Raw genomic sequence first — 22,866 nt, 5'->3', positions numbered from 1 at the left:
TGTTATGTATTTACTCATGAACCACCAGCTAAAAGTATCGAGTTTGAAATGACAGCAGCACTATACAGCCACCAATAGAGGGAGTTGGCTAGTTGATGCCAAGATACATTGGCCTGTAAAATAACATACAATCTCCCAGGACTAAGCTGCTTTTCGTTTCTTTGCCCAGAACTCCTTTTTAGCCGGACGGGCCTGCTTGTCAGACTCTGACCCGGAGCTCTCATCAGCCTGATCGTTTTGGGTCTCTGAAAGCTTCTGTAATCAGGTAGCGTCAAGGCAAAAGTCAGTCACCATATAGCGTATCATGCCGTCAAGTAGCGAAGCTATCCCAGAACCGAAAGAAGCGATCTTACCTGATCCAACAATCGTTTGAGCATATCAACCATGGATTCTTTGATCAGCAGGTGAGTGTCATCGATATCCTCAACAATAATGTCATTGCGCGTGTTGTTGATGTCAACAATGATGGACTTGATCGACGGATCGCACGTGATCAACACGCCTAGAGTCCATGTCACAATAATTTGTTAGTCAGGAATCTGTTCTTTCTCACAAACGTGCTAAGGTGGGATGGTCTCTGTTCGAACCATGGACTGCCTTGGGCATTTTGAAAAGAGGACTACGGTCCTGCCTCTTTGTTTTGTATTATTCCGATCTGTTGCAGATGAAGGGTCCGCTGGTTGTCTTGTCTGCCTGTTGATTGGAGAAAAGAGGCAAGCGTTTGCCGCTGAGCAGGCTTGCCTTTGGCGGGAGCGGCCGCAGGAAAACGATGCGGGGGATTGTAATAGCTACGCCGACACTGGAACTAGTACAAGATCGGACTGATCGCTTTAGTTGAGCGGAGCGGGTGGAATATGTTGATTATCGCGAGTGCATGGATTGTGATAAGAGTTAGTCCAGCTTACGAAGGAAGGGACGGTACTTTGCAGTTTGCACGTTGCCTTGCCCGAGTCAAAAGCCTGGTGGAGTCAGTGGAAGCCGTGGCTCTGGAAAAACGTGGGTTTCACACAGTACGCAAGCCCCCAACACCCCGAAGTCGCACCTACAGTACAAAGTACTATAGTAGCAAGCAAGGCCTACTACAAACGTAAGTGCATTTCTTCCAACCAAATTTGGTCCCATAACACCCCGCTGGAGGGCAAAGTTCGGAAATTCCAAGAGATGCACTGTATTGTAGGGCTGAACCTCCCACTGCGCGGAAATACTGTACGGGTTTGTTGGTGGCTTCCATGCCCCACCGTCATGGTTCGACATACATGTTCGTCCCATGCACAACTCTTTGGCCTTGGTCAACACGAAAAAATTGAACCTGTTTATTTCTAGGTCGCTCTTGTATAGTTCAAACACAACAACACATTCCTCCTTTTTTTTTTTTTGTCTCTTCATCACATCATGACCACCGGCTTCCGTCGTTCCCCCCACGTCCCGGAGGAACACCGTGCCTGAAACTAGGCAATGAACCGCAAGGGCCCGGCCCACCCTACAAAGAACTCGGCTGATCCCTTCGGGACCGAAATGCTTGATGTACCTACCCAACGGAGGTACATGATTAACCCATAACCCCAATGGGTCTAACGGCGTAGACGATTGGTCGCCGAGTGGTCGCCGAAGGGTCCCCATGAACAAGGATGATCAACAAACTGAATTGTTGGTCAGGCTTTGATGCTACGGGTTTCTTCGCGCCTCGGCCTTTTCGGTCATTTCGGCCCTAAGCAACTTACACATCTCCGAATATGATTACCTGTTGACGGGAATCGGGTTCTGTTGAAACTCGTATAAAATCTATACCATCCCAAGGAAGGACGAAACACATGAGTGAGTGAGACTATTGAAAATAGAATAATAGAGAGAGAAAAAAAATATGCCCGCCGGTCACCGCAGCGATCGGAGTTTCCCCAACAGCGTTATCCGCCCTTGCTTCTCAGCCTAAGATTTCAAAGCCCTAGCACCACTTCGACGCCGTGCCGCAACAGGATCCATGCACCTCTCATTTTACAAAGAAGTAATCCGTGTGCAATCTATTTGAGGTGCAGGAGCAGAAGCTGTAGCAACAGCTAACTGCTGAAAATAAAAACATTCATGTTCCCCTCTTTGTTCCGCCTGGCTTCCCCATTCGAACCCAGGCTCCAAAATCACATCCGCCGCCTCGCAACCAAAGCCAACGCTGCAGTACTACCAAGAACCGTTGACGAACAATTATCCATCAGCAAAATGGGTCAGTATTTTCTGTTGTTTTGTTTTGTTTGCTCAACAAAAAACAAAAATCACAAAATAAAACAATACAAAAACATCGTGACCACAATGGGTCCGCATTTTGCACTCACTAACACTACCGAGCGGTAAAAACAATAGCCCAGTCAGGCAAGAAAGCTTTCGGGACGAGCCCCATCCCGCCCGCAAACATGGCCTCCCTCAAGCTTCACAGCGCCGAGATGGTCAACCACAACACGAAGCGCCTGCGCTTCGAGTTCCCTGACAGCGAGGCCACCAGCGGATTGGCTCTCACCCAGGCAACACTGGCGCTTGCCTTTCCAAACGGCGGCTGGATCCCTGCCCCGAGGCCGTATACTCCTATCAGCACTCCCTGTAAGTTTTCTCTCTTCCAACTGTCCGATAAAAAGAAGAAAAAAAAAGTCGCACTGGAGAAACCAAAGCCTTACTAACCCCTTTCCTAAACAAACACAACAGCTCAAAAGGGCTTCATCGAATACCTGGTCAAGCTCTACCCCAACGGCAAGGGCTCCGGGACCCTGCACTCCCTGCAGCCTGGTCAGTCGATGCGGTTCATGCCCATCCCCGTGGGCATGTACCGGCACAACGCCGAGAAGCACAACCAGGTGGCCATGATCGCCGGCGGCGCCGGCATCACGCCCATGTACACCTTTGCACGCTCCCTGCTCGCGGACCCGGCCGACCGCACCAAGATCACGCTGGTCTGGGGCGTCAACGAGACCCGCGACCTCTTCCTCAAGGACGAGTTTCTGCAGATGGAGAAGGACCACCCGGATCGGTTCCGCAGCGTCTTTGCCATCTCAAAGACGGACGCAGAGGTACCCGAGGGTTACAAGAAGGGATACATCACCCCCGAGATGCTCAAGGATGTTGGCGTGCAAAAGGTCGACGGGCTCAAGGTCCTGGTCTGCGGCCCCCCGCCGTTTGAGAATGCTTTGCTCAAGGGCAAGGAGGGTGGTGTGTTGGGCTCTTTGGGGTTCAAGAAGGCGGATATTCACCAGTTCTAGACTCTTTTCAAACTGTCAACATTGGCAAAACTTGTAACTTTATACCCCCCACACACCCGACTATTCTAATAAATTTCTTTGTCTGAAACGCCCTGGTTGAATATCGTGATTTTGGGTGCTCATGGACGAAACTTACTCGAAACTTCAATTATTTATCGGCTGCTAATGTTATCTTGCGTAAATAGGCAACACGATGACCTTCACTCGCTTAATTTAGATTCACCCCTCGAACACACATAATGGACCAGATGATTAATACCATGAACTGTATATAAGTAGGTAGACTTTGTGATTTATTTTTACCTTTTCAAATATCCAAGTACAAAATTCTGCACGTATTATAACCAAAATATAGCTATCCCCTAATCTGGAACAAAAAGAGCAAAGAAAAGAACACTCCCCAAACACCAAACACTAAAAACGATCGTGTACCCAAAAAAAGATAATAATCCTGGGGTATCTCACGTCTATAGAATAAAGAGAAAGAAAAGCTAAAAACAAACAAGTTTTTTTTTTACAAGGCAAACAAAAAGAGGGCTCCAAAGGCCAACAGCCCAGCGGCCTCGACACCAGACGCGCCGGCCGTGACGACGGGCACAGACGGTGTCGTGGTCGCGGTTGTCGGCTTAATCACTGTGCCGGTGCCGGTCGCCGTGCCCCTCGTCAACGTCGGCGTGGCGGTCTTGGTGCTGGCCGGGAGGGTCGAGTTGCTGCCGACGGCCGACGACGAGGGGAAGGGAGGGGACGATTTGGATGAAAGGGAAGATGTAGGGCGCGTGATGCGGACCGTCGATGTCAGCGACAGCGTGCTGTGGACGGTCGTGGTTTGGAGTGTCGTCGTGGGCTCGGGTGGGCAGATGGTGGTGGTGGTGATGACCTCGGATGTGACCTGGCCGATTGGGCACTTGGTTACGGTGGGCGCGCAAGATGTGATGGTGTAGGTCTTTGTGGTTGTGATGGTCGAGGTCACGGATTGCTCGGGCGTCTTTGTGGTGGCCTTGGTGGTGGCAGTACCGGTAGGGGTGCCAATGGGAGTGATAGTACTGGTAGAGCCAGTTGCAGTGGTAGCAGAGCCGGTGCCGGTTGCGGTCACTGGGCAGACTGTCGTAGTCGTAACAACCTCGGATGTCACCTGGCCGATCGAGCACTTGGTCACGGTGGGGGCGCAAGATGTGATGGTGTAGGTCTTGGTGGTTGTAATGGTCGAAGTGACCGACTGCTCGGGCTGCTTGGTGGTGGCAGTACCGGTGGGGGCGGTAAGAGTGCCAATGGGTGTGATGGTAGAGGTAGAGCCAGAGCCAGTGACAGTGGTAGCAGAGCCGGTGCCAGTTGCAGTTACTGGGCAGACGGTTGTGGTGGTGATGACCTCAGATGTAACCTGGCCGAGCGGGCACTTGGTCACGGTGGGTGCGCACGAAGTAATGACATACGTCTTGGTGGTCGTGATAGTCGAGGTGATGGACTGCTCGGGCTCCTTGGTGGTGGCAGTGCCTGAGGCCATGGTGCTGGTCTTGGTTGTGGACTGCGTGGGGGTACCGGTGGGCTCATCGTCCTCGCAGTCGCTGGTGGGTGCAGGAGTCGCGGTTGTGGACTGGTTTGTGCTTGGTGGCGTTGTTGTGGTCAGTGTTGACGAGGCGCTGGTAGAGGCTTCAGTCGAAGAAGCGGTGGTGGTAGCGGTGGTCGAGGGGGAGGTTGTGATACCGGTGGCTGAAGGGCTTTCCGTGGTCTTCGTGGTAGAGGACAACGAAGAGGTGCTGCTGGGGGTGGCGGTGGTGGTGGTGGACTGAGCAGTGGTAGTCGGCTTGGGCTCTTCAATCTCCTTGTTCTGGTAGACCTTGATGTTCTTCAGGCCAAAAGCAACATCGCTAAAAGCCGATGGGTTGCCGGCCACATATTCAGTACAGGTGGCAGCGCCTGTCTTGGCCTTGCACTCCTGTCCCCAGATTCCCTCGTTTCCGGCCGTAACGCCGCAAAAGTCCAGGTTGAGAACAATCTTCTGGTTGCTGAGGACGCGCTCGATGTCGCACTTGGAGTCGCCGACGAAGAAGTGAGGCTGGCCCCAGGTGCGCGGGTTGGGCTTGCCGTCGAGGACGTCGGCGGGGGTCTTCTCGTGAGCCCAGCTCCAGACGCTGACGTTGCGCGAGGACCACTCAATGGCGTAGACGCCGCCGGTGGGGTTCCCCCAGAGGCCATTGCGCTCCTTGACGAGGCAGGCGGTACCCTCCCACTGCTTGGGGATGTCGGTGAAGAAGTTGTCGCAGTTGGTGGTCTGTACGTCGGCGTTGACGTCCTGCGCGTCGATGTGGCAGCTGCCGACCTTGGCCGCGTGGTCAGTGTGCAGGGCGATGCCGTTGACGGGCTGCACGTTCCAGCCCTCGTAGATGTCGAGCTCGCCCTCCTCGGGCCACGAGTTGCCAAACATCCAAAAGGCGGGCCAGGAACCGCACACCGGCTTGGGGAAGCGCGAGAAGTCGGCGATGAAGAGCCCCTGCTGGTAACGGGCCTTGCTTTCCAGACGGACGCTGTCGGGGCCCTTGCCCTTGGCAGTGATGCCCGTGGGGAAGTTGGGCTTCATCATGATGGAACCCGACTCCTCTGAGAGGACACCCAGTGCCTTGGCATCGTTGTAGGAGCGGTAGTTGACGAAGCCCTCGGTTGGGTCAATGTCCCGGACGTTACCAGTATCAAACTTGCTCTATACCACGCAGAGTACCCTCAAAATGTTAGAGAGAGTCGGGAATGGGGACGGCATCTAGGGGGCTGGACTTGAGCAAGACAGCTCAGCATACCTCAAAAAAGTTCCACTTGCTATTGACGTTGCTGGTATCATAGGTCTCCTCGATCTGGTAAGCCTTGGCAGCCGTAGCCGTCGAGGCACAGGCCAGAAAGGCCGTGGCAAGAGTAACGAGAGATGGAGACATGGCCGAGGAAAGTAATACAGCTACAAGAAAAGAAATAGCAAAGGAGTGTTGGTATATCTTGTGATGAAAACGACAGACTTGGACGTGCGATACGTCAGAGGACGAGCAAACAAACGAATGCTCTGGATGAAAAAGGGGCCGCCAGCTTGAACGGGTGAGGACGCGTAGATAGCAAGAGAAGAGAGGGAGAGGGAGGAAAAGGAACGAGGCTCAAGTTGGTACCATAGTATCTTATAAGAGACGCCCTTGCTCACGACATCCAAAACGGACAACAACAACATCGAACCAGTAACACTTGTTAGATTCATCGGCTAGACCCATCAGTGTGCTGTGCCGCTGAGCGCAATGGATGGTTGTATGGGTCCATCCTACTTCGAAACCCCTGATGAGCACAACCTGCATATCCACACCATGAAATTTATGCCCTGCCAATGCCCATGCTACGCTGGGCACATGCGGCGTCGACGGCGGCCACCATCCATCTCACGCCTGGATGGTGCCTGATATTACATGGCCAAAAGCGGGCCGACGAAGTTGGTCTCCAAACTAAGTAAGGCTGCTGAAAAACTAGCAAGGGCTCGTTCATCAAAATGGCGCGATTTCGATTTCTTTGCGAGGGGGGAGCAGGGGCAGCAAGCAGTATGAGAAATCAAAAGTGTTGCTTCGTAAAAGATGGTTGATGTGTAATCACCAAAAACGGTTTCATAGCCGAGTGGCTTCCAACCCAGTGTTTCTCGAACTTTCCTCCTCCCCCTCAACCAAGTTTTCATTCTTCACTCGCAAGCAAAGCGGATGAAAAAGAGGTATAATGGGCGGGCGGCAAAAAAAACCGCTACTAAGCGCGGGTTCATTGTTTGGGTGAGTGAGTACTGGGCGATCTTGTCTAGGCGCAGTAGGAGAGAGAAGCAAAGAAAGTCGCTCTGACCCAATACATGGAACAAGATGACAGAGGATCTCCATTATGCCGAGCTAGATGTGCGCGTTCCTGCATCTCTTGGGATCTATTTCCCTCTCTTTGCGTCCACTCGTCTCACGCACACACGCACAACTGTCTCCAAAAAAAAAAAAAAGTCCAAGAGTAGGCGGGGTTGGCTGGCTGGTTGATGTTGCGCCGCAGATCTAGTCTAGTGTGTCTTTATTTTTGGCCCTCGCATATGACGGAAGTTCGGTAAGGTAGGGTCGAATTGATACCAATTAGCCAATCCGGCACCGAGGACTTTGTACTTTGGAGTGGTGGGTGTGGGGTCCTTTTGCAGCGAGACGCCGTCTAGCCCCTGAACCCTTGGCCAATATTCGACCAGTGACAATTTCCCCAGTCGTCAGCGTGGCGTCCATCAGCCATCGATAGTTATGGGGTAGGTAGGCAAGTAGGTAAGGCTGGCACAAAATGACCAGTCGTCGGCAACTTGCCGGTGTCACCCTTTCCTTTTTTTTTCGTTTTCTGGTCGAGGTTAACCGAACGAAGTACCAAATGACAGACAACACGAGGTGGAGGCCCAACTGGTGACAAAAGAACCTCCATGTTCGCAATTTTAAAATTCGCTCAGAACAAAGTATGTAGTGACTGATTGTCTGCATTCGAGTCCATCCATCAGCCTGCCAGACTAACTTTGCCGGACTCGGAATGGTGACCAAATCGGAATGCGGGAGATCAACATTCTGCAAATGGTAGAAAAAACTGCTGATCTTCTGTTTTTCAGCCTCCATCTCCAACTAATAACCGGGGAAATGGGTTTAAATTACTTGTGTCTGCTAGTGATGGAGATGAACACAGGATCCTACCTCCCGGCTTGGCCCAAACGGAGTAAGAGCCATCCACTAGTGAACCGTTTTTATAGCTCAGGTCGACAGCCAAATACCTAAACTAAGGTAGGTATCCATAATCCATCAAACGACCCCAACACAATTACACGGTTCAGTCGGCCTTGTGGGCCTAATCCGACCTCACAGTTATCAACCCCTGTTCGTTCACCTCCATGATTATTCCGAAAGATGCACATACAAATATGTGCGAAGTAATAGGTGCTGTATATGAGATGCATTTTTCCCATTATTTTTTTTATTTTTACTTTTTTATTGCTTTTTGCTGCTGGCTGCAAGAGAGCCCAAAGACTCAACTTGCTCCAGTTCGTTTCCATGACTTACTTATACCTACCCAAATATATGCATTCGAATATCTTCCGGTAACAAGTATACAGCAAACACAAGAAGCAACATAGCCAGACCAGCTCATTATCGAAATTCTCTGTAGAGAGTGTATCTGCGATGGTGAATACCAAGCTCAGTAGATGAGTAACAATATAACATGGAGTCAAGGCCTGAATATCTTTCCGAGCAAACCAGAAAGTAGGTGAGGTTGTGCTTTAGGTTACCCTTGGTAAAGAGGTACCTGCTACGATAGAATGGATTAAATGCTACCCCCAGCCAAACTAGGAATCTAGAGTCCTCGGAGCTTGTTCTCCGTCTTCCACCCATTTACCTCTTCCCACGAACCATCCAAGATACCATCCTTCATAGGTTCGTCCCAAGGACCAAACCAGACGTACAATGCTAAACGTTCGCCACAGTTTCGAGAAACTCAACCAAATGTCCAACCCCAGAAAGAACGACAAGCGTGGAAAATGTATGAGGGGTTTTTCCGTTTTTGCCTCTCGAACAAACGGCGGCCCGTACCTCCACGTAGAGTATGGTCAGGTCAGGGAGTGGGATGAGATAGAACCAGACGGGATGGAACTTTCCCCCAAACTTCAGGTCGAGCAACCCGTTGTGTATCCGGATGCTTTATTATGCAATCGTGATCCGTTTTTTTCCCTCCTGTGACTTGTCGGAATTTGACAAGTCTACTTTGGCAAGCTTCGACGTTGGATGTACCTCTCAACAAGCTACGATCCCGACTTTTGCTTCGGATGTTTTTGTGTTAAAGAGTGTGACTGACATATGTGCATGCAGCTCTCGGTTAGACCATCCCCGTATATTCGTGTTTGTGGCTTGTCTTGTGGATAATTGAGCACATAATCGAACGTCAGGTCTGGTGATTTTGTTTTCCTTTCCAAGAACTTTTCTCCCGGGAAACCTTGTATCTTTTGAAAAATGAGATGAACCACCCTTGAACATTCTTAATCAAGATAGACAGACAATACAACCTTGGGGCCCCTGGTGTGAATCAAACAAGGCACCCTAGGTAACCAGGCAACCTATCATCCTCCGAAGACTGTGTAACCCCGGAAGCCGACCTTTTTGTTCCCCAGCAAGCAGGTTAACTCGAACCTAAAGACTACCTAGGTAGGTACACCTACCTCTCAAAATACCACCCTCCTTGAGAAGAACCTCCAGATCGAGTAAAAAAAAGTATACAAGAAGAAGAAAAAAAAAACGCAGTCAACGCACGCCCAACTGCAGCCCTGGTCGTTTTGCGCGCGCCCACAACGCACGCAAGGCGCAACCCAAAAAGAAAAACTGCAATGCATGACAGCCCTCCTCTGTATATCCCCTCACTCCTTTTCATCGCAACACCTTATTCGCTACTCTTGCTGGGTGTTTCCTTTTTCCGTCGTGCAGGTACGTGGGTACATGGGGTCCTTTTTTGCTCCGGGTGATGCGAAATGCCAGGAAGAGAGACAGAAAAGGGCTGCATGATACGGAAACGAACATGCCTACTTTGCCTTACATGAACAAAAAGACGCTATGGCTCTGCTAGGAGGGGAGAAAAAGAGAAGAAAAAAGGGAGGGGAGCCAGCAGGAGGGGGACATGATGGATCAGATGAAATGGTATTCCATGTACGCTTCGATGTCACTATAAGGCTGGGGGGTATCTTGGGTGATAGGTGGTTTGACGAAAAGCAAGCACAATGTCGTCAGGGATAGGATAGTTTACTTTGCTTCTTCCGTTTTGCTTTTCTGGCTCACTACAAACCTACACTAGACTAGGAGGATTTTTGTTTTGCATACCTTTGATACCTACCTACTTACCCATCTATCCAGGAACGTGGAAGGAATTGAACCTGAACACTTCCCATAGGAGAGTTTATGCTTGTATAGCCGACATTGCAGTCATGTAGGACAAATGTCAGGTACGAACCTGTATCATGTTTAATTCTCTAAAACAACATCTCTATAACTGAATAAGAGACTTGAACAAAGACGCTTAATCACATCGTCCTGTGTCGTTTAAGAGAGAATAAATAAGCTACGCATACATCTTAAGGAAATACCATCCACTCACGAATTTAGTCATACACACTGCAACAAACGTGAAGAGACTAGCGAGGATGAAAGTATGCGGGTAGAAATTAAATAGATACAAAACTGCTGAACGGTAGCTACTACTGCCATTTTCATGTTTTTAACAACAGTAAACCACACCAAAATGAACCCCTCGAGATTTGCTGTCGAGGTAGTGAGACACTCGCCGTTATCCTCCCAAAGCACCATTCCGTCCCATCTAATGCTTCCTATCCGCATTCGCCTTGGGTGAAAAGGCTGGCGACCCTGCCCATAAATGCTGTTTGCTGTTGTTTCCAGTAAACAGAACAAGAAAAGAATGAATAATGATAAAAAAAAAGATTCCTGAGAACCAATGCCATGCTGAGTATCTAGATGCCCCCAAAAAATGAAAACCCCTTAACGCCGACCGTAGTGAGAACGAAGCAAACATGACAACAGGGGAGAGGACGGCAAGTTTCCATGTTACTTTTCTGCTAGGATACGGAAAGGAGTTCCCGATCCAATTATAGGATGCAAAAAGCAGTGAAAGATGGTTGATTGGCCGTCTTCCCACCATATAATGTAGTCATGGGACCAAAAGGTTGACATCAGATGTGGCCATAGCTCGTAATATCTGGGTAGGCGTACAGGCCGATGTCAAGTCCCCTTGTGGTGGGAGCAGGTCCCAAAATTGACGACAAGTCAAATGAGCTGGGATCGAAAGACGAAAAGTCGTATGAGGCTGCTGTATTCCGGTCGGCGCCGATAAGTTCTTGTGATGTCCTCAGCTTGGTGTATTCGCCGTGAAGGTTCTGGTACGCTTGGCTGAGCAGGTCGTTGCGCTGTTTTGAGTCGTTGAGCATTTGCTCAAGGTCCTTTATGCGTTGATCCTTGCGCTCGCGGTAGGCACGCTGTGATGCTCGGTTCTGAGCTCTCCGGCGCTGTGGTAAAAATCCCGTCAGTCTTCGTCCCTCATGCATACTCGTTGGTAGGTTAAAAGAAGGCAGTACAGCTGGTGAATAGAGGTGCGCCCGCCCTCTCGTGGAAGAGAAACCGAAGTGCAGATTGTAAACAGTAGGTGTGGGTGTGTTTGTGCACGCATCATGCAGCTAAGCTACCTTGCAGCATGCCCTTCCGCCTTGCCCCGCTCAGCCGACGGCAGGCGCTGTACGCGGGATGAGGGTGTACGTGCGCATTTGACGTGAACCCCCGCCTTTTCGGGGGAAAACCTTTAGAAGGCAAAGGAAGGAGAAGAAAAAAAACGCAGGGAATAGGGCATCAGTTTCTTACCGATAGCACTGAAGGAGGCGCGTTCTTGTAGCGGTTCTCCCGTTTCCTCTTTGCGGGGGCCTTTGATTCTGGGGTTGCCGATGGTGATGTAGAGGACCCTTCGAGTGGCTGTGGAGAGTCGGCATCGCAGTCACCTTCGGGGCTGGGATAAACATCTCCGAGGCAGAAATCTTGAACGTACGACGACATGTCATACTAGAAACGTTTACTTGCAGGTTAGCAAAAGAGATCCCATTACAGCATGGTGACAGGTTTTGGCTTTGAGGGTCGACGAACAAAAAATGGTCTTACTTGTGAGTTTATAGGGCTTTGCGATGCTGAGGTCTGTGCATCAATGTAGTGGTCGGCATCGGCATAAAGGTAGTTGTTGTTATACGAGCCGGCCGGTGGCGAAGGAAGTTGTAGGAGTGGGCTGATTTGACCCATCATAGAGGCGGTTGGCGTCAGGTCCGACGCGTTCGAGAAGTGGTTGATGTTGTGGATGTCCTGCAGCTTCTTATCGCTTTGCAATGCGGTTTGTGAATGACCCCTCCTTGCGAGCATTGATGCGACTGGCGATAGTAAAAGTAACAGCAAGAACAACAGCGATGGCGCCAAGAAGCAAAGCAAGAAGAAACTCTGACTTGGACTGTATATCGATAGTTGGCGGTGCAGTAGGTTTGAGTGGTTGAGGTCCTGGAGATTAAAGTATTGGAGGAGCAACAGCAAGACGAAGATGAAGAAGTCGAAGAGCTAGAAGAGGTCGATGATGAAGATGATTTAGATGAGTGTCCCATGAAAGAAATGTTCCAAGAGTTGATGATGAGCGAGGTCTTTGTTATGTATTCGAAAAACTGGAGATGGGGAAATCAAGAAGTATTATACGAAGCCGCTTCCTATCTGGGATGAGTGTGTGTCGAGGACTAGAACGAGCCTCAGACAGGGATGTTGATGATGTTGTGGATAAGGTAGCTAAGGTAGGTAAGGTAGGTAGGTAGGTACCTATCGCCAGGTACCATTTCGTCTGGTATGTCAGGGTCGTTGGGCTGTCTCGATTTGCCCCCAAGCCGTAAAGAAAACTGACTTGATGTTCTGCTGCACAACGAAGGCCTTGCCTTGCCTTGCAGGGCGTGTTCTCGTGCCGGGAGACATGGATTAGGGGGCGTGTGCTCAACAAGGAAGGGGTGGGTTGGTACCAGAAAGGAAAAGGTAGGGTCTGGTCGACAGGGGTAGGAAAATGGGCAAAAGACGTTTGACTTGGGCTTGTACCATAGCTTGTACCTCTGGGCACGGCCACAAGTCTTTGCAAATCTTTGTCAAATCGTGCTCCATCCGTTCCGCACCAGCCAATCAACGAATTCTACCTGTGAGGCGGCCCGCCAAATTACCCACTTCATCCTCTACTTTGGGAAACTGATGGGTTGCGGGATGCATAGATGGGGGACAAAGACAAAACAAAATAAAACAAAATGAAAATAAAAATAAAATTTTTAAGAAAAATTAAAGAAACAACGAATGGCATGCCTTGCACCTGGGTGCGGATTACCATGGAGAAAGGACTGCTGCGGCTTGCGAGTCTGCTGGTGAAAGATGGTTGTCAGTTACTAAGGCTGGGTCTCAGGCTCAAGCTTCCTTTCTGCTTCGAGAGATATGATGAGAGAAGCTGTCTTCTAAGCCCACTCACTCACTCACTCGGACGAAGATGCGAGCCCCCATCAGCCTGAAGATATCTCATCTTCCAAGCTTGGGGTCCGGGGATACTGCGTTCCGGCCGTTGCTTGTCATGCTCGTTTATCCGCCTTTGATCATTTGTCTAGCCGCTTGGCCAGCTGTGAAAGGGGAACCGACGTCCCATCTTTTCTCGAGCATAACAGATGCCTTACGGGCCGCTATTCAAGCTTCTAAAAGAACAGTCTGATGGGTCCAACGAGAAAAGAATGGATGCATTATAGTGTGATGGTTTTTTTTTAGTTTATTTTTTTTTCTTTTTCTTTTTTCGCTTGGGGTAAAATGATTCGCTTGATATCGCGCGGGGGTGATATATCTACGTATCGCTTAACGTTTATCGTTACCGCATCCGATCAGGGCGGGAAGGTGATGGTGTCGGACACTAGCATTAGGATAAAGCTAAGATGGGTCTGGAAAGTCGTTGTGATGCTTGATGGAACATTGAAGCTCAACTTACATAGCAGGTACAGTAAGTTATCACGTCTTTCTGGGCAAAATTGATCGAACCAGCTGACAAAATGTTGACAAGAGATCTATCAAAACCCACTAGCCCCACTAAACCCCATCAACCCACCGAGCTCCATTAATTGATGCGAGGACGATGCTACAGTGTTCAGTGTTAATATGTAGTATGAAAACACTGTACTTTCAGCCCGAAAAGGTTGGCTGCAGATTGCGCCGGCCCGATGCAAAACTGTATGTTCAGATTTGTGATTTTTATGTTATTCTTTTTGGACGAACATGCACCGTTGGACGGATCGACGATCAACTCAACTTGACTTGAACGAACTCCCAAGCTCCAGCACGTGGCTTGCTTGAGAGGAGAGCATTCATCTAGGTAAGGTAGGTACCTAAGGTGCCTACTTTACTTGCGCATGCATCCTGCGGTATCAGATTTGCTTGTATATTGCCTGCTTTTATGCCCAAAAGAGAACTGGTACTTCGACTCGACTCGAACATGCGTAGAAGATTACCGGCTACATGCTCATAACATTGATGTTCAACTGGTTAAATGACGTCAACCAAGCAGCCCATCGCGCTAGACACGAGTTGTTTGTCTGCTTCAATCCAAACAAAGCCTTCAATGCAATATCCCAGAGGACAGGGCATTTGCAGCAACCAAAAATTGCGATTCGAGGCCCCCGTGCTCCGGAGCTCATCTCCGGGGCTCATATCCGCTAGAAAGCGAAAGCCAAGAAAGTGAGGGGTCTCGTTCAGTCCATCATTCATCCACCTGCGTCAATTCTAAATAGTCCCAGGTAAGATAGAGAAATATACTAAGTTGCAGCCGAAAGGTTAACCTTGACTGAATAGAGCAGAAAAGACCCTTTTGCGTGCTTAATATTCTGACACAAGCAAGGGCTGAGTCGCCTGGCTCGCTTGGTTTGCCCATCTACAAGGATTCTTTTGCGAACGACACCAAGACAGCCCGGTATACCTTGTCGACATTGAAACTGGTTTAGTAACCAGGTCTGATGTCGTTTGCCAAGCTGACTTTCTGGGACTGTTTATTTATTTATTTTATTCATTATTTTACCTCTCCTTATGGATTTCTCGTGAGATACCGTTACAGCAACATCCTGATCGTATTGATGTACCCCAATCCTTTGGGGCTGCAACAAACACGCCACTTGGATCTCATAAAGTTGGACTGATCTCGCGACCAGTTAATTACTCCGATTATGCCCCAGATGTTTGTTTATCATCAACAGGCAGCAGCTTTTAAGCTCAACGGCACCATTGCAGGTGGGTAAGAGCCCCAACAGTCAAAATTTTGCCTTGCTGTGCCGCGACTCGATGGGATTAAGTTGGTTTAGGTGTTATTGGGGCCAGCTGCGATGCTCCCATAGCCAGAAGCGGACGGTCCCATGTCCACCATCCATTTTGACGAACCAATACCAGCTCGTCCCGCAGAAGCTAAATTCATGTTGGAAGCCGTAATGGAGATAGACCAAGCAGACGGGATCCAGAGTTTGAAGGCGCAGTGCAGCCCATGCTAGTCAGCCCGCTTTTTTTTCTCTCTTTTGCCTCTGGGCACTTCAGGAACAAACACCGTTTTCGTCTAAAATACCAATGAGAGAGAAGCGGGAAGGGGAGAAAAAAAGTTAATTAGTTGGGTTCGTCTAAAAATATTTTCAGAAAAATCAAACTTTTGTGCCAGAACCTGTCAACACGGACACAGCCGCATAGGTCATGTGGGTAATCCGGCTGGTTCTGGTCTTTCGAAAGCGAAATTGGTTGGATGAAGATCAGATCGATTTCTACCAATCACAAAAGACCTCTTTACGAGCCACAGACCCCTAGCCTCTACGAAGGCTGTGCTTGGCAAGTTACTGCAGTATTCTAGGTAGGCAAGGTAGGTAGGGTTGCAATGTTAAAGACTGGGACATGATAACAGGAAACTCTACTGGAAATAGGCAGTACTATTGGATATTGTTCGTCAACCCCCAAAACCTTGACCTCATAATCTCGTTTTGGGAGACGACAATTAGATAAAAAAAAAAAAAAAACGAAATTATTGCAGCCAGCAGAATTCCCAAGCTGCAAGGGTGCACACGCATAACCTCTCACTCATTACTTAGGTGTTTACCTCTAATTAAGTATTGACGTGTCCTATCTTTCCTTTCTCCTTTGGCCTCACACGGGGAAAGGTGGGTATGCAGGCGGATGTTTTTGGCATGGTTGTAATTCGCCTAACAGGTGGCTTGCAGATCATTGATCGTCTCCATGTTACAGAAAAGAAGCTCTTTCTTAAATGCTGTACGGAGTAACTCTGCAAGGAGCAAAAGACTATCAATGTTGCTCATTGGTCGGGGGCAACTTTGCAGCTGACAATGATCTGCAGCAAACGTGTCTCTTTGACAAGCTCTCGAAAAAAGCTCCATAATGGGTTCTCCAGCGGGGAGCGAAAGCCGACCCAAGCCCTGGTCTACCGACAGATTCTCCAAGAAAAGAAAGCCAAAATTCTTGAGTTTAACCCACAAAGATAAACCTGCTTTGTCAGGTAGGTAGGGGAAAAAACCGTTGTCCTTCGGAGAAAGTGATTGGATTGAAACCATTATCAAGACTGACCACCGTTCCGAGTTTTCTCCCTTAGGCTAGCTAGGTGTAGATAGGTGTAATGCCAAGCTTTCGGATCTCATCGTCGCGACTTATGTCAGTACGTTAGTAGAACGAAATTTGTATCTACGATCGACGATTTTTCTTTCTTTATTTGGCTCGTTTTGTGTTCTTTTGATGTTTGGATATCTTCTCAATATTCTGGGGGGGTTTTTTTTTCTTCTAATTGTCCTAGCGGACTTCGCCCCATGATGAAGTTACAGTCCAAAAAGCTGCTGCCTGATCTTAGAAAACAGCTAAAGAATGCCTCGAGGCCCATAAAGTGACATTGAAAATGACAGCATACTCTTTTCCTCGACTATACGAGCAATTAACCCCCCAAAAAAATTACAGAGGTACTTCGGGGCAAGTAGGGAGGTACTTCGGAGGTTCCAATGGAAATGGGAATCTGTGGGGTAGCAAGCCCCAAACTTTTCCACTCACCCACCTAGACGAGTGGCTGTGTGTGATGGATGGGTTTGCGGTAGTGTGGTGTGCTGTCCAATGCAACATCACCTCGTTTACAATTGGAATTTGGTGGTGTGGCAGCATGGCATGGCATGGCATGAAAGTTGGTTCGGTTCATAAAAGGTTATCAATATTTTTCTCCCTCTCTCTTGTTATCGTTTGTTTTCTCCCCCTGACCACGAGGTGCGCTGAGAATAAGCCAAGAGCGCTATGCAACTTACACAAAAGAGAGGTGAAGAGACAGGTGAGACGGGCAAGGCTAGGGCTGGAAAGCTTGGCTTGGCCCATGGCCCCCAAAGGTAATCCTTTTCCCCCTCTGGCGTCACTTTGCAAAAAAGTAAAACAAACAAGACTGCCTCGTAAACCAGCCAGCCTTGTCTCAAGAATTCCGTTGCCTTTGGAAAGCGCCTAGACCAAATCAAACGGGCCAAGATTTTTCCCCATGATTATGGTTTTCCTCTTTTTTGTTTGCTCTTTGATTCATTACTTTTTGTGTTTTTTTTTGGACGCCATAGATTTTAGACAACCCCCATGTTCCATATCTCCGGTGCAAAAGGCCTGACCGAGTTGAACCGTTCTCTGCCATCATCTCTCTGTCCCCCTGTCGCACTACCAAACTTGATACACACCCCCTCCTTTCCCCGTCGGCAAGACTACCGGCTTGATTTCCACAACACCATCAAAACCCCCCCGGGGGGGAAAACCAGTATAGGGCGTATGCGCAGCGGGTAAGCAAAGCTTCTGGAATTAGCATCTTTTACTAGCGGCAATCAAGGCATAAGGAAAAAAAAAAAAAAAAGAGTAGTACAATAAAAAAAAAATCAATTACAGGCCAGTAATCAAATCTCACGTTATCACGGTATCCCACAAGGCCGCGCAATAGGATAATCAAAAAATCAAGAAGATGTGTTTTTTTTTTTGGGTTGAATACCCGGCTCTTGCATGTATTCTCCACGAGCCACCTTTTTTTGTCGCAGAAAAAGACTCATCGCGAGTGCCGCATTCCCGGGCGCGGATCTCCGGGTCGCCGTCCATCCACACGTGCCGATTGACCTTCTTTTCGCGGAACATAATAGTGGCACCGTCATACACATGACGAAGACCAGAGAGAAAAAAAGAATTAAAGAAAGCGTATGGGGTTGTCCCACAACCTCTCTGTTTCTTTGTTTATCCGGAGGCGCGTCACGAGCCACATGCAGGCGGTAAAGGGAAATAAATACGTACAGTACCAGGATAAAGTAAAATAAGAAGAAAAAAAAAACCCCCCCTCAAACGACCCAGAATTTTACCCTCAATTCGACTATATTGCGGAAAAGCGCAAACCCGCCATGCCGCGCACCTGTCTACTACATGCGGGTCAAAAATTCCCTATGCGCGCCCCAGAGTGGAGGGATATAGATTATAAGGGCGCAAAAAGGTAACGTTGGTGGTGGCTGCGCGCCAGTTTCTTCACCCTGGCGTTTTGTTCAAGTAAAGGACATGTTACCGGATATGGGAATCTGTGGGACCATTTCTACAAACTACAAAATAGTAAGCTCCACTGACAAAAGAACGCAGGAAATATGTCGGTGAGAGAAATGGTAAAAAAAAATGCTTCATCACGGCTCAAAGAAATCTTGATGATATCAGAATATAACGCAACATCCGTGCTATCAGTCATAAAAAAAAGATGGCGTGTAAGAGAGCACAAGATACAAAATAGAACCTCACTGCAGATCGGCAACGCCGTGTCTGGGGTCCAAAGCAGACTGCTTCGTCAACGCGGGGTATGCAAGCTCTCTATCGTCAGTAGAGGGAAGAAAATAACAACAGATTGGGAAGGAAAAAAAGAAAGGAAAAAAGAAAAGCCAATGAGCTGGGTCAGCCTCCGACGGGGAAGAGCGGATGGCCCGCAAAAAATAAAAATAAAGATGTGTGTGTTGTGTGAGTGTGGGTGTGTGGGAATAAAGGCCAGAAGGAAACAATCCAGGGGACCTGCAGTACCAGGTCATCGGTGCCAGCAAGCGAAGCTCGTCTACCTTGCCTGGAACCAGACACTCTCCTGTTTTTCTTGCCTCTAACGCACCTCGTCCCGCAAAACTCTAATAAAGCTTAAACGAAAGAAGTGAGTGGTGCTGTTTTTTACTGGGGCCAGAATTCCGACTTTTGGGGGCTCGCAGCCAATCACAACTCTCTCCATGTGCGGGCTCCAGGGGTCCGTTCCGACTTATGAGGGCCAGGGACGGGCGGCTGAGCAAAAATTCGCTTGTGATGGGATCTGATTTGTCTTACTGTGCTAAGTGTGCTTGCCCTTTCCTCCCTTGGCGTCATCGCTGGCAGAAAAAGAGGGTTGCGTCGCATGGTATCATATGCAAGTCTCGTCTAGCAACAAGCTAGTGGAAGGGGTGTGGTGGTAAAACTCTTGACCGCATCATGTCAAAAAAATGGTTGCCCTTTCCTAATCAATTTGGTTGCGTGTAGAATTGTTGTGGGCCCCCATATTGGGCATTTTACCTCAAACTTTAGATACAAGGTCAAGGGCATCGGCGGATAGAGCCGTAAAGCCGACATGTCGGGACTTTTGAACCGTCGACTTATGTAAACAAAGTCCAGTTGGTCAGTTAGACGCGAGACTATGGACAGGATGACCATACTTACCAGAGAAAACCTCCAGACCGGATTTTCCCGTAGGTGAAATATGTTAGTCTGTCAAAATAATTGGCAACCAAAAATCACGGACGATACCATCCGGGCTTGAGGATGTTCCAGCGTCATGGCTTCCATAATCTCCCCCAGATAAATGTCGATACCTTCACCCAAGAACAGATGGAGGTAGAACTCTCGCTGCCTTGAAATTATGCCTGATTGGCGCTGACGAATGCTTCAAATGCTATCGCTCATCAGCGCGATAAAATTGAGCACAGCTCTCTTCCTCGCCCACCAAAAGGCTCGGGTCCGAGCAAAGTCGGTCTGCCAGCATGCCGCCGCCATAAGTTTTTTTTGGGGGCCGCCGGGATTGCTATTGCCGAGATGAGAACGCCGGGTGCGCCTGTGTGACAAGTGAGTAGCCCGTCAGAGTGATAGCCTATACACGGAGCACAGCCTTCTAGTAGCTCCGGCCGGGGTGGGTGTGGGTGTCGGGATTTGGGGGCGTGACATTCAGCTCTCCCACCCTCGAAGCTGAAAAGAGAAATGTAAGGCGATTTTCCAAGAGCACCGCCACAATAGCTGAGAGCAACATGTTACCACATTCGGCATCTCTGAATAGAGCCACTCAGAAAGGAACCCTGAAGAAACCCAACGAATCAGCATCCAAGATGGAATTTCAACCACTCATGCGGGGCTCTTAAATGAGTGCCAAATTGGCGATTAAAAATCTGTATCGATGCTGCTGATCCACTTCTGGCCGGCACAAGCCCGAATGCCGGTGGAGTTGCACGCTACTATACGAGGGTATACGCTTGATTCGGCATCTGTCGGAACCCTAGCGTCCTTTACCTTCCACTATACGCCGTGTGAGCCTCCCAAAAGCCAATCCCTTCAGATGATCCCCATTGTCCCGCCGATACGCCCCTGGCAGACCCTGTTAACAATGAAGCAGTGATAGCGCCGTTGTATTGGCGTCTCGGAGAATTCCGCTCAAAGACCCCTGCATGCCCGTTGGAGACAGGCTCTAGGTCTAGGCAGCAGCAATTTGTCCCAGCAATGCGCCACGGCACGAAACCTTGCCACGGCCTTTGAGTCTGTTTCCCCAGGGTCCACTCGGGATTTGCATCGCCATTGCGTGATCATGTCTAGTCCTCCTAGGTGATGGATGTCCACTCTTTCAACGCAGCTCCGGTGCTGTTAACCACGTGCCAGATCTTGTGACATCGATAGTTCTAAAGCTTATTGGTCTCGGAGAAGATGATGCCCAGATACTAGGGCAGTTCCCTCATGGCATTGAGATGAGTTAGCTGGCGGCGCCTGTCTCAGTACTGCACTGGTAGTGGCAGTTTGTGTTCATTTCTTCTCGCCTGTTGTGAGTTCCTTGAGTCCTGCCTTGGCTTGCTTCACACCTTCTGGGAAGTCAAGCTTGTTGCTCATAGCGATGCATTGGTTGAAGCGTTTGCGAGCCTCCTCCGGGTTCCCACTTAGGCTTGCGATTTCACCCAGGTTGCAAAGGGCAACTGCACATGCCTGGTCGCACTCTGGAGTTCGCACATCTTCTCCCTTGGTGCTAGAAGCGAGCCCAACGGCGTTGTTGGCCCAATTCTTGGCAAACTCGAGATAGGTGGCTTTAGTGGCCGCCCACCACTCTGGGGATGACTTGTTGGAGAACTTGATTAAGTCTTGCGGAATGTTGTCACCAGTGATGGGATGCTGAGCAAATGCTGTAGCCAGGTTGTTCATCAACGTTGCAGTATGACAGGGCGCCTTGCAGAGGTTGAGGGCTTGGAAGAACAAGGGCACCGCCAAGTGAGCTTTGTCCTTGGCCAAAAAGCTTTGGCCTAGCTGCTCAAAAACACCTCCCACCTCCTCATCGCTGAGAAAATCATACTCGCCGGGCTTTGTGCCTTCGGTGGAACGTCGCTGCATTTCTCTCAACAGCGTCTCCACTGCCCATGTGAGGCGCTCATGAGCGAGGTCTTGCTTGAGAACGTGTTCGTCTGAATAGAGTTGGCCGAGCTTGACAGCAATACCGATGGATCTGCGAATGATTCGGTTCCTCTTGCCCCAAATAGTCTCCCGAGGAGCTTCAGGTTGTCCGTTAGCAGTTGTATCGTCAATCGCAGCACTATGAGACCCTTGAGTGGTTTTGGCATCCGCAGCAGAGCCAGCAGCTGCCAAATTCGTAGTTGTCTGCGCTGCTGCTTCCCTGCCTTGCTCGCTCTGCTGGCCTTCAGCGTCCTTGGCTGGGATTACTGTCGCAGTGGTGGCGGTCAGCAGTTGATCCGGGTTCTTGCCCTCCTTGATCTGCTGCTCCATCATGTCAACCCAGCGCTTATGGTCATTGAGGATGACCTCCAGCGCATGAATAGCCTGATCGTATGCACCTGTCTCTTCAAGCCATTGGGCCAGCCTGACCCTGACTCCAACGAACTCGTCCGAGAAGAAGTCTAGCCTGTGCTCAAAGCACTGTTCGATTGCCTTTTGATAGTACTTGAGAGCTAGCTTCGGGTCCTTGACATAATCACCGTAGTAGAGGGCCTTGCGTAGGGAAAATGCGACCTCATCCGGATACCGAGTGAACTGTTCGGCGTAAAAGTAGTTGAAGTAGAGATAGACGGTGTAACCCACGACGCCAGCAACACCGGTAAGCCTGGCATGTGCAATTGTGCGCAGATGTCAGCGTAGTTCTTTCATTCCCGGGTCATGAAGATACTAACATTATAACTGCCAAACTGAACTCGCCAGGATGCGTCTGCCAAGCTTTCTTCAAGTTCTCACTGCGAAACACGCCACCCAACATCTGGATTGCACCCTTGAAGGCCTGCGAGAATATTTGGCCGACGGATGGTTTGGGAATCTTCTTTTCCTCTCCATCTTCGGACTTCTGTTGGCCTGGTTCGAAGGATTTGGGATCAAACGTTGATTTGAGCCGCAATTGTTGTTGGAGTTGAAAGCTACCGAGCTTCTGGACAATGTGCCTGCAGGAGTTGGTACGTAAAAGCAGGTTTGTGGTGCGGCCTTGCTCTGGCAGAAGCCGAATAGCAACCTTTCGGAGCTGCATCGCACGTATTGAAGCCGACATTGTTTTGATCCTCGAGTAATTTTGGATGCTCTGAGGCTGGAGAGGTTGTCGCCGGGGCCGATGTCGTACAGGTTGGTTCGGCGCGTCCAAACTGTGAAATTCTGACGCGGCGGCGAACTTTCTTTCGTCAATGACAGTTAGATCCACCACCATATCCTTGTAATCAATCGGGCCAATCAGTTGTAGGCTTGGTGACGACAGCGGGGCACATATGGCCCAAGCTCCT

At 49.4% G+C, this 22,866-nt stretch overlaps 5 protein-coding genes across 5 annotated transcripts; 1 reads left to right on the top strand and 4 right to left on the bottom strand.

Annotated features, from left to right (window-relative positions):
- Window positions 1-141: 141 nt before the first annotated feature.
- On the bottom strand, window positions 142-606 carry PgNI_07738 (uncharacterized protein; the record flags this gene model as incomplete). Its single annotated transcript, XM_031127748.1, has 3 exons — window positions 142-255; window positions 354-502; window positions 588-606. The coding sequence occupies 3 exons, from the start codon at window positions 604-606 to the stop codon at window positions 142-144; spliced, it is 282 nt and encodes a 93-aa protein (XP_030980768.1).
- Window positions 607-1,843: 1,237 nt separating this feature from the next.
- On the top strand, window positions 1,844-3,380 carry PgNI_07737 (uncharacterized protein). Its single transcript, XM_031127747.1, has 3 exons — window positions 1,844-2,215; window positions 2,353-2,586; window positions 2,689-3,380. The coding sequence occupies exons 1-3, from the start codon at window positions 2,080-2,082 to the stop codon at window positions 3,237-3,239; spliced, it is 921 nt and encodes a 306-aa protein (XP_030980651.1). The 5' UTR covers window positions 1,844-2,079; the 3' UTR covers window positions 3,240-3,380.
- A 373-nt stretch (window positions 3,381-3,753) lies between these two features.
- On the bottom strand, window positions 3,754-6,366 carry PgNI_07736 (uncharacterized protein; the record flags this gene model as incomplete). The annotated part of the gene is made up of 2 exons (XM_031127746.1): window positions 6,029-6,366; window positions 3,754-5,934 (listed from the first exon to the last, which is right to left on the bottom strand). Exons 1-2 carry the CDS (start codon window positions 6,158-6,160, stop codon window positions 3,754-3,756), a joined length of 2,313 nt encoding a protein of 770 aa, XP_030980650.1. The 5' UTR covers window positions 6,161-6,366.
- A 4,069-nt stretch (window positions 6,367-10,435) lies between these two features.
- PgNI_07735 (uncharacterized protein) lies at window positions 10,436-12,621 on the bottom strand. The gene is made up of 3 exons (XM_031127745.1): window positions 11,945-12,621; window positions 11,654-11,848; window positions 10,436-11,304 (listed from the first exon to the last, which is right to left on the bottom strand). The coding sequence occupies exons 1-3, from the start codon at window positions 12,194-12,196 to the stop codon at window positions 10,972-10,974; spliced, it is 780 nt and encodes a 259-aa protein (XP_030980648.1). The 5' UTR covers window positions 12,197-12,621; the 3' UTR covers window positions 10,436-10,971.
- Window positions 12,622-20,312: 7,691 nt separating this feature from the next.
- Window positions 20,313-22,709, bottom strand: PgNI_07734 (uncharacterized protein). The gene is made up of 2 exons (XM_031127744.1): window positions 22,276-22,709; window positions 20,313-22,208 (listed from the first exon to the last, which is right to left on the bottom strand). Exons 1-2 carry the CDS (start codon window positions 22,638-22,640, stop codon window positions 20,909-20,911), a joined length of 1,665 nt encoding a protein of 554 aa, XP_030980647.1. The 5' UTR covers window positions 22,641-22,709; the 3' UTR covers window positions 20,313-20,908.
- Window positions 22,710-22,866: the final 157 nt, after the last annotated feature.

Source organism: Pyricularia grisea (assembly GCF_004355905.1).
Source record: "Pyricularia grisea strain NI907 chromosome Unknown Pyricularia_grisea_NI907_Scaffold_4, whole genome shotgun sequence".
In the NCBI taxonomy this organism is placed as follows: domain Eukaryota; kingdom Fungi; phylum Ascomycota; class Sordariomycetes; order Magnaporthales; family Pyriculariaceae; genus Pyricularia; species Pyricularia grisea.
This window is presented reverse-complemented; position numbering and strand designations above follow the sequence as displayed.

Bases quoted from the DNA above. Each gene is read 5' to 3' on its own strand.
- PgNI_07737 (XM_031127747.1), top strand. From the start codon at position 2,080: ATGTTCCCCTCTTTGTTCCGCCTGGCTTCCCCATTCGAACCCAGGCTC. The intron at 2,216-2,352 runs GTCAGTATTTTC...TAAAAACAATAG, and splicing joins ATTATCCATCAGCAAAATGG to CCCAGTCAGGCAAGAAAGCT. The intron at 2,587-2,688 runs GTAAGTTTTCTC...CAAACACAACAG, and splicing joins TACTCCTATCAGCACTCCCT to CTCAAAAGGGCTTCATCGAA.
- PgNI_07735 (XM_031127745.1), bottom strand. From the start codon at position 12,196: ATGCTCGCAAGGAGGGGTCATTCACAAACCGCATTGCAAAGCGATAAG. The intron at 11,849-11,944 runs GTAAGACCATTT...AAACGTTTCTAG, and splicing joins AAAGCCCTATAAACTCACAA to TATGACATGTCGTCGTACGT. The intron at 11,305-11,653 runs GTAAGAAACTGA...TTTTTACCACAG, and splicing joins CGCCTCCTTCAGTGCTATCG to CGCCGGAGAGCTCAGAACCG.
- PgNI_07734 (XM_031127744.1), bottom strand. From the start codon at position 22,640: ATGTCGGCTTCAATACGTGCGATGCAGCTCCGAAAGGTTGCTATTCGG. The intron at 22,209-22,275 runs GTTAGTATCTTC...TGCACATGCCAG, and splicing joins TTCAGTTTGGCAGTTATAAT to GCTTACCGGTGTTGCTGGCG.